General features: G+C 27.0%; 1 protein-coding gene across 1 annotated transcript in view; it reads right to left on the bottom strand.

The window, feature by feature from the left end:
• Nucleotides 1-715: 715 nt before the first annotated feature.
• LOC113367972 (UBX domain-containing protein 7) overlaps nt 716-11,221 on the bottom strand; it is a gene marked incomplete at its 3' end in the record, with an annotated part of 12,386 nt that continues 1,880 nt past the window's right edge. The window contains 4 exon segments of the mRNA XM_026609540.1: nt 716-899; nt 3,072-3,266; nt 5,702-5,848; nt 6,763-6,908. Of these exon segments, the coding sequence (XP_026465325.1) occupies nt 716-899; nt 3,072-3,266; nt 5,702-5,848; nt 6,763-6,908 (672 nt within the window).

Here is an 11,221-nt window from a genome sequence, read left to right as displayed (position 1 = left end):
GCCAAAAACTAATCAGCTCTTCTCCTTATTAATAGGAAGCAAGGAATCGAATGTTTTTTAAACCATTCAAATCGGTTGATCCGTACGCCCGAAAACGTGGGCGAAAATTTGTATCCATACATACATACACACACACACACACACACACACACACTCACACACATCCATTTTTTCTGAGGTATGCCAAAACGTTCAGAAACCTTCAAAACGTCGAGAAATGTAAAAATTTTCAATTCCGATTTTCTGCCCATTACAATAACTTACCCTACGGGAAGTTAATAAAAATTTCTTTTTACCGAAAGCAATTATTTTGTCAAAGCAAGCAGAAAGTTTTTTGGATCATTCAAATCGGGTGCTTAGTTCTCTCAAAAATTGCCATCTGTGTATCTCCGAAACGGCTGGACCTGCCTTTGCCAAAAACTAATCAGCACATCTCCCTATCAATAAGAATCGAATGTTTTTTGAACTATTGAAATTGGTTGATCCGTGCGCCCGAAAACGTGGACGAAAAAACGCGGACACACGAAACACACATACACATTCATTTTTTCTGAGGTATGCCAAAATGTTCAGAAACCTTCAAAACGTGAAGATATGCAAAAACTTTCATATTCGATTTTCGGCTTATTACTATAACTTATCCGACGGGAAGTTAAGAATAACAGTTTTTGGAGTTTGGTATTTCTACTAGAAAAATATAAATTATTTTACTTACCACTATCGTCTCCCAGGTAAGTCTCAAAGGATTCTTTAGATGAATTATCACAATCGTTCTCACTATTTGTATTGTCTTTAATTGAGCTACATTCGCCAGAATCTGCATCTTCTTGCAATGAGTTTTTGATAGCTAATGCTAGTTGATCTTCTTCACTTAAATCTATTGCAGACAAAGTAGGGGCCTAAAATATAAAATGTAACTATATATATATATATATATATATATATATATATATATATATATATATATATAAATCTCGTGTCACGATGTTGGTTCGCGATGGACGCCCAAACTACTGAACCGATTTTAAATTTTATTGGCTCATCGTGTGCATATATATCCAACTTAGGTTATAGGAAATTTTGAAAAGTAAATTTGAAATATAAATATATAATTTTTATAAATTTCTAAAAATTTTGACAGAAAATGGCCAAAAAAAAAAAAACAAACACTAAAATGACAAATGTCAAAATTTATGGAAAATTCAAGAAAAAAAGATTTATGATTTTTGAAAAAAAAAATTGACAGTTCAAAAAATATAATTCAAAAACATGTACATATATAGATATATCCAACATTTATATCCAAATTAGATGAAATGCTATATTCAAAATCACAATTTTGAGTTTTAAATCTAATTAAAAATCAATGTTTATAAATTTAAATAAATGTTGATATGAAAAACGTCAAATGTCATTTGTCAATATTTATGAAAATAATTATATAAATAGATTTACAATTTATATTTATTTGATTAGCTTACCAAATTATTTCGGATACCAAAACTTCATCAAAACCTTATAGATCAGAGATCACAATAAAAAAGCGACATATTGAATTTAAAATTAATCATAAACAAAAATTTGACATTTCACAAAAAAAATGTTTAACGACTTCAGTAGGAAACAAATAAATTAATTATTCCAAATTATGTTATAGGCAATATTGGCAATCAAATTATAGATATAAATTATATCATATTATATTAAATTTCGACCAAAAAGGAAATATTTTGGCATTTAAAAATTTAGTGCATATTGGATATATGAAATTGACATTCAATATTTTTAAATTAAATGCAAAAGTAAAAAATCTGATATTTATATGAAGTATTATATATTCGGATAATGGCACTGCGTTGATTCAGACTAAAATCTAATTTATTCATTAATTAAAAAAAATATTTCACTATTTGACATAAATAAAATTAAAATAAACAAAACACTACGATGCGTTGGAATTAATTATCGAAATGTAAAGAAATTTGTGTAATAAAAATATAACATTATTATTAATATATCACGTATATTATAAGAACTTCTGCAAAGCGGCAAAATATGTTTGATGGCAAAACAGCGTTTGCTGGATCAGCTAATATATATATATATATATATACTGTATATATATATATATATATATATATATATATATTGTTTAAAATTGTTTCAAAAAATTCAGAAATGGTGACAGTGGTTAGCAGCCCATTCAAAAAAACACTCTTTTGAAAAAAAAAATAAAAAAAAAACTAAGTTACTGACCACAGGTAAACAAGTATAAATAGATGGCAAACACGGACGCTTTGAAATTACATCAATTTTAATTCTTTCAGCATATCATAGAGGTCACCACCAGACTTAGCACGTAAATTTACACTTGGGTTCAATTCCAGATAAGATTTTATATATATATATATATATATATATGTATATATATATATATATATATATATAATATATATATATATAGAATCTATCTTATATAAAAATATATATATATATATATATATATATATATATATATATATATATATAATATAAAAAAGATAAACCTGATTAATTTGACTAAATGAAATGAGAACAAAATATACGCTTATAAAATATATTTTCAACAAAATCACAAATATTTTGTAAAAAATATATTATGAGAAAAAATTCAAAAAAGATATATTTCAATATTTAAAATTGGGGGAAAAAAAATTGGGGAAAAAATTTTGGGAAAAAAAATTTTGAGAAATAAATTTTTTGAAAAAAATTTTAGGGAAAAAATTTATGGGAAATTTTGTTTTTGGAAAAACTATGGACTAGTCTTTAATTTTTTGGAGGAAAATTTTGAAAAAAAATTTTTGGGGAAAAACCATGATTCTTTGACTTTTTGGGAAAACAAATTTTGGAGAAAAGAACTTTGGGGAAAAAAAGTTGACAGAAAAAAATTTTGGGAAAAAAACTTTTAGAAAAAAAAATCTATTCTAAATTCCATTTCTAGAGCAACTGTAATTTGAAGCACACTAGCACCATCTGTGATATGCTGAAAACACTCATACAAGGTAAAGCGCATTAGTTCTATGTTTACTGACCTTATAAGTTGGTGATATCAACGGATTAGGCGTCAAAAGTAAAAATCGTTCCAACTCCTGCCTAAAATTGCTTTCAATATTTTGCCAATTGTGTTTATTTTCACCAGTTCTCGGATCTATAACACAAACATAAGGGCAATTGTAGACACCGTAAAAAGTTTTGAAACGTGCCCCATCGGTGCTATCGACTGAACTCTGAAAATAGAATAGAAATTTGTGAGATAAAACAGAATGTACTAATACCGTAACGATTACAGTATATGGACTGCTAGTCAAAAAGACTCAAACATAGAAGGGTATGTGACGTCACATGTCTGAGCGAACATTGCCGACGACAATCGAGGACTCTCCCGTCATATGTCATATGTTACGTGGGTAAAATTGGACTTATAATATAAAAAGCGATTTTAACAGGCGGATTCGATTTTATGTACATTTATTTCACTGGGGAAACATTATAAATATCATTTTTTACAAAATTATTAGCCATCACAGTTGCCATTATATTATTAAAATTATACATATGACATATAACATTTGATTTATCGGGAGAGTCCGCGATTGTCGTCGGCAATGTTCGCTAAGACATGTGACGTCACAGCAGTCCATGCAATATAAGGTCTATGACAAGGGCGAGCAACCTTTTTAACCCACGGGGCCAATTTCAATTTTAAAATTTCATGGCGGGCCGCACGTAATTTATATATACTAGCTGACCCGGCAAACGTTTTGCCTCAGGAAATATTTTTAGAAAATCATTAGTGTAAAAAATGGCTAACTAATTCTGAATGTATAAATATGAAGTATATAAATGAAAGGGGCAGCTAACACAAAAATACATTGTTATTTGTATTATGTTATGCTAGGCTTAGCGAAACGAGTGAGATTTCAATAACTAAAAAAAATCTAATTTTATTTTAAAAACAGTTTTATCTTCAGATTTTAATATTAAATTTTAACTTTTATTTGCTAGATATTTGCTTTTATTGCTCCTTTTGCAAGACATTCAAAAACTATGTACTTCTTATGCACATTGTAAAATGTTTGTACAATAGGAAAAGACTGCAAATCAGTTAGTTTTATCGGATGTAACCATTTCGTTGCCAATATCTAAGAATTGTTTTTAAAATTTTGCAACAAATAGAGCGGAGAAATTTAAGCTTTTTTATAAGCTCAGAAAAATCTTGATCGAATTTCAATTAAAAACGTTCACAAAAAAAACGATCATTGTTAATTGATCGATTATCGAGGTAAAATGACTATTATAAAATAAGAGAGTGAAATTTGGAGTTGCATGTAGTTTTCCATTCCGCATTGAAAAAAATTAAAATAAATAATAAAATTAAAAAAAATTGTTACGGTTGTACAACCCATGAAAAAGTAAATTGCTTTTTCTTTTTGAATAAAATTAAAGATTTTTTATAAACTCAAAAGTATGAACTAAAATTAAGTCAAAAAGATTCATTGACTGAGCGCGGGAATAATGTATCTGCAACAAAATTACAAAATTGCAACAAGAAAAGAACAAATACACAAAATTGAAAAAAGTATATTTTATATAATTACGAGTGTATATAAGAAGTGTATATAATTATTAATATAAAATGAAAGCAAATAATAGTTAAACAGACTATTACTTGAAAACTTTAATGAAAAATTTGGCACTGCTTTTTTATATAAGCTGATCAATATCAGCCTTTTTTTCAAATCTTATTCTTCATTTTAGTTTTGACATATCTCACTCAATTTTGATCGGTGGAATTTTTTTATGAATTTCAAGGTTGAAATTAACACAGATCTACAAAAAAGTTATCCCATGTACCTTTTACCGCTGAAGATAAATCTATAGTCAAAATTGGTACGCAAAATATTTAAAAACTGGCAAATCTTCAATCCATAAATTTTCCTAAATGAATTAATTATTTTCCAGCAGCTTTTCTTTTGTGGACCTGTGTAATTATTTGCACACATTCAAAAAAAATATCATAATTTTCTTTGCGTTTTTTTTTTCAAAAGCAAAAATTTCTCATAGCTGACATGAGTTTTATAAAAAATTTCGATGTTTACCGAAAAAATAATTTTTTTTAATCTGTATTATTGTGCATGCTTTTTGATCACTTTCTGTTATGGTTTTCATACAGTGTACCTACATCGATGTTAAATGGCAAAGAAAACAAACTAAATAAAATTTGTTCACATTATATTTTTCTAAATATGGAAAGTGAAACACAAGATCCCGCAGAAGATATTATTCTTCATTACCAAAATGAAGAAAGTACTACAATTATTCTTTCATATCCAAAACAATTGTAGTTCGCCATTTGGGTCGTATACTCCTTTAAGCATTGCATCACTATTGAGCTAACGTACTTTGGTATTAAAAAGCACATCGCTATATACACGCTTTAAATTGTTCAGAAATTCTTTAAATTTACGGTGATTTAACCCTCGCGACTTTATAAAATTTACTGACAACAATATTAGCCTTTATAGCCGTATTTGATAAAATATATAGAAAAATAATCTCTGGTTGAGAAACGCTTGGCGGGCCCCAGAAAAACATCCGGCGGTCCGCAGGTTGCTCATCCTTGGTCTATGACTATTTATAAGATATATTTCATATTACGCACCTGCCAGAATACAAAATTATTCCTAATAATATCTTTAACTTCTACATTCGACCAGATATCACGATTTAAAACCTGGCAAGCAAATTCGGTGTGATCCTGAAGGTTGACCAGCAACCACTTATTATTTGCAGTCGCAGCATCTCTTGCCTGAAAAATAATAAATAAAATAAAAAAAATTAGATTTACATATTATAATAATACTCATATCAATCAATGTTTCATAATAACTGTAATAATTAATGTTACAAACAAGAAATGTCATGTCTTATATGAACTACAGCAGTTGTAATAAACTAGTGTAAAATTTTCAAAAAATCGAATTTAAAATTTTTCCATATTTCGATGGGTTATACCTTTAAAAATAACATACCCAAATTTTAAATCGATATCTTAAATAGTTTTTGTGTTACAGCCATTCAAAGAGTAAATATATAGTATTGTAGTATAACTATCATTTAATCTTTAAACGCGTTTTTCTCGAAACAGCATTTTCTGAATTTGCTGCAGCGATTACTCAAAAACAAATGATCTGATCACTATCAAATTTTTTTTACATGTTCTATATATAATTCTCCGTAAAATGAACTATCGATTTTTTGATCGGATCAAAAATCGAATTTTGGCAGTCCAAAAACGACCAAAATTTTGGGTAAAATTCGACTTTTTTTTAAAAAACGCCGTCATTTTGTGAATTTTTGATATTTTTTCTTTATCGTAGTTCATTTTACAGACAATATTATCTGGTTTAACGAAATTTTTTTTTTAATTTCATCCACGTAGAAGGCCGGAATCACTGCAGCAGTGAAGGGCCCTTTTTTTGTCGCGCCGTACGAGATCGACGATAACTTAAAAAATATTTAATTTTTTTCTTCAAACATTTTACTATGTATTCTTGAAACATATATAAATATATTCCTAAAATTTTGAAATGATTGATAAAGTAGTTTTTTTTAATATATATTCTCAAAAATCACCTTTTTTTAGGCGGTTACACTAGTTGTGCCCCTTGAAGTATACCGAGTAACTCTAGTTAATATAAAATATTATATTTTGATACTTACATTTTGAAAACTTCCTATAAAACAAATATCGATAGGCGGCCTAAACAGGTCTTCTAATTTTTTCCGTTTGTTGCGACAATTTAATAAAGAATTTGATCCAACTTCTGATCCACTTGCGACTGCCATTAATTGCTCTTCTTGAATTCCTGGGAGAAATATAAATGTAAATATATAGATATAAAAATTTATTAATTGAAAATAAACTATATTATAAAACTCTTAAAATTTGATCGTTTTACAAATATTGTTTTTGTAAAGTCAACTAGTAATTCATGGCCAACTAGCCATAAAAAATATTTCTAGAAAATTTTTAGTATGAAATATAATTTGTGATTGTGAATGTATAATTGCAAGAGACATTTATAATTTATATGGATGCTTTATCCATTGCAAGGCATAACATTTATTAAACACGAATTATTAATTATTATTAGTTATGATGTTTAATAAATTTTATATAATTTCTATTGTGGTTTTCCTGGTTTGGCATGTATATAATTTTCTCCTCTTTATATTTTTAACTTCCCGTAGGGTAAGTTATAGTAATCGCAAAAAAAACGAAAATGAAAATTTTTGCATTTCTCGACGTTTCAAAGGTTTCTGAATATTTTTGTGTATGTGCGGATACAAATTTTCGTCGACGATTTCGGGAACACCGATCAACCGATTTGAATAATTCAAAGAATATTCGATTCGTATTGATAAGGAGACGTGCTGATCAGTTTTTGGCAAAAGCAGGTCTAGCCGTTCCGAAGATACGGGGCAAAAAGTGCCAAAAACGGTAACTCAGTTTTTGAGAGAACGGAGCGTCCGATTTGAATAATTCAAAAAACATTTTACTTGTATTGACTTGTATTGACAAGATGAAGAATTGATAAAATTTTCATGAAGGCAGGTCTAGCGGTTTCGAAGATCTAGTAAAAAAAAAAAAAAAATGCCATTTGGCGGTCAAAAATAATCATTAGACATATGCAGATTAAATTATCAGATATTTTATAGAGATTTTAACAATAAGTATAAATTTGGTTTACATTCCTATGGGTTCCGTACCAATGTTTACGCGTTAGACGGCGATGCGGCGCTTACGCGCTTTGATATTTCGTCTTTATGCAGTTAAAGCAGTACGATTGCTTTGAAAAAAAGTTTAGATTTTCCAAAATATGTCAAAATAAAGAAAACATATTTTTTCCAAAAAAAAATTAAAAAAAATTTCAAGAAAAGTAATTTTTTGTCCAATTTATAGTTTCTCAAAAATCTTATTTTTTCGAAGTAAAATTTTTTCAAAAATGTTAATCGTTTTTAAAAAAAAATAATAATTTTTGGTACGGGAAGTTCCAGCAATTTGCCTTAAAGCACGATGCCTTAATTGCCTTAAGACAGAATTCCACTTACAGCTAGTTATATTTAATATCAACTATTGTTATTTATGTAATATGTTTTTTAGATTACAGAATGATGACGCACATTAAGTCTCGAAACGTTTAATAGAATAAAGAATTTCTACTTTAATCTTTTTTTTCAATTCGACGATTGGGCTGTAAAATACTTCAAATATATGTATACGAGTATATGTATATATATATATACATATAAAAATATATATTATATATGTAAATAAATAATAAATTTTTAGTATGAAAAATAACTTGTGATTGTGAATGAGGAAGTGTGTGGTAAACAAGTGCAAAAGGCAGCTAATACACTTCATATGAATGGTTTACCCACTGCAACGCATACCTCATATAAATGTTCCTAGGGTATACTAATAGTCATTGCAAGTGCTAGTCTAATTTGAAACTGATTTCATTTAAATTTAATTGGCACATTTAAATATTATAACCGCGCTTTTCAGTAATTCATTAATTTTTTAATTACGAAGCAAAATACAAACATTCACTTTTAACTTCCCGTAGGGTAATTATAGAAAAGGGCCGAAAATCGAAAAATGAAAATTTTGGCATACCTCAGAAAAAACGGTTGTGTGTGTGTTTTGTATGTCCGCATTTTTTCGTCCACGTTTTCGGGCGCACGGATCAACCGATTTGAATGGTTTAAAAAACATTCGATTCCTATTGATAGGGAGATGTGCTCATTAGTTTTTGGCAAAAGCAGGCTCAGCCGTTACGGAGATACGGAGCAAAGAGTGCAAAAAATAGAAATCGAGTTTTTGAGAGAACATTCAGTTCGTAATGATTGAGAGAACAGGTGATTAGTTTTTGGCAAAGACAGGTCCCGCCATTTCGAAGATACAGAGCAAAATGTGCAAAAAATGGCAGTTTTTGAGAGAACTAAGTGTCCGATTTAAATGATTCAAAGAACTTTCTGCTTGTTTCAACAAAACAATTGCTTTTAGAAAAAAAAATGTTTCTAATTTTTTTTTTCAAAAAATATTTTTGTAATTTTGGATTAAACATTGAAAAAAATCCCCAGACTAAGCACAGTCTAGGCGCCACTCTGGTACAAATGTTTACCCAAGTGCGTTTAGACTGTTTATGTATTGGGAGCACTTTTCCAATTTTGTGAAAACTATTGAAAAATGTGAAAATGCCGCCAAGCTAAGCACAGTATAAGTGAAAATGTCGCACACAATTATTTGCAAATGCGTTTAGACTGTGACTGTTGAGTACCCAACAAATTCTCGGTCAAAATTCAATGAAAAGCGTTCACCAAAAATACAATAATTTATAAGTTATTGATTTATGTAAAAGATAATTTGGCTACTAAAATGACAATTATGAAATAAGAATTTATTTTTATATTATTTTTATTTTATGTTTTATTAATATTTATTAAAAAATTAACTCCAAAGTTATAAAAGGTATCAGAGTTGGACAACTCTTGATGAAAATAAATTTGTTTTTTAATTGAAAATGAAACTTGTTTATAAACTCAAAAAAAAAAATCTAAACTAAAATTAACCTAATAAAAATATTTTTTTTTACTAAAATGGATTCTATGAAATGCGGGTTTGTGGTAAGAGAGTGAAAATTTACAGCTGCAATCCTTAATAAAAATAGCTTTTTAAAGTAAGACTTAGCTTTTTTTTTTGAGCTCGAAAATCTGTACCAAAATATTTTAAACTCTGAATAATTAAAATTAAAATGAAAAAATAGTCCAAATATAAAATATACGAGTAAATGTTAGCGGTGGACAACTCTTAACAAAAATTAATTCTTTTTGTAGAATTTTTTTTTTCTATTACTAAAATGACTTTTGATGAAACAGAGGTTTGTGGTAAGAGGGTGAAAATTTATGGCTTCTTGTGTTATTTAAAATAATAAATTGAAACTGTTATTTATTGTTAAAGTGATCTTGTATTTTATAGAAATAAACAAATTTGTTATATTTAATTATTTATCTTATTAAATATAAATATTTAAATCAGTATATAAAGTATGTTTAGGGTTTACTTAAAAATATTTTCTATTAATAAATAAATTAATATAATTCTTGATAAATAGTTAGCCTTAGTTAAATTTTAATTACTTTGAGTTTATAAAAAAGCTTAAATTTTGCAAAAACATTTATTTTTATCAAGAGTTGTCCAACTCTAACACCTTCTTTTAACTTAATATATGACAATAATTTTTTAATAATTTTTTTTTAATATGACTTTTACGAAACAGGGGTTTGTGGTAAGAGGGTGAGAATTTATGGCTTCTTGTGTTATTTAAAATAATAAATTGAAACTAAAATGTTATTTATTTTTAAAGTGATCTAGTTTTTTATAGTAATAAACAAACTTGTTATATTTAATTATTTATCTTATTAAATATAAATATTTAAATCAATATATAAAGTATGTTTAGGGTTTACTTAAAAATATTTTTTATTAATAAATAAATTAATATAATTCTTGATAAATAGTTAGCCTTAGTTAAATTTTAATTACTTTGAGTTTATATAAAAGCTTAAATTTTACAGAACATTTATTTTTATCAAGAGTTGTCCAACGCTAACACTTTTTTTTAACTTAATATATGACAATAATTTTTTAATAATTTTTTTTTAATATGACTTTTACTAAACAGGGGTTTGTGGAGAGGGTGAAAATTTATGGCTTTTTGTGTTATTTAAAATAATAAATTGAAACTAAAATGTTATTCATTTTTAAAGTGATCTAGTATTTTATAGAAATAACACAAGTTTGTAAAAATATTTAAATATTTATCTTATTAAATATAAATATTTAAATCAATATATAAAGTATGTTTAGGGTTTACTTAAAAATATTTTCTATTAATAAATAAATTAATATAATTCTTGATAAATAGTTAGCCTTAGTTAAATTTTAATTACTTTGAGTTTATAAAAAAGCTTAAATTTTATAAAAACATTTATTTATATCAAGAGCTGTCCAATTAACACTTTTTTTAAACTTAATATATGACAATGATTTTTTAATAAATATTTTTTAATAAACAAAATAATTGTAGCACTGAAGATGGGTGAAATCAGA

Source organism: Ctenocephalides felis, unplaced genomic scaffold, assembly GCF_003426905.1.
Source record: "Ctenocephalides felis isolate EL2017-DRISC unplaced genomic scaffold, ASM342690v1 CF-g0.4_SCAFFOLD_01170, whole genome shotgun sequence".
Lineage (NCBI taxonomy): Eukaryota > Metazoa > Arthropoda > Insecta > Siphonaptera > Pulicidae > Ctenocephalides > Ctenocephalides felis.
Note: the sequence above shows the minus strand (reverse complement) of the source record. Positions and strands in the feature narration are given on the sequence as shown.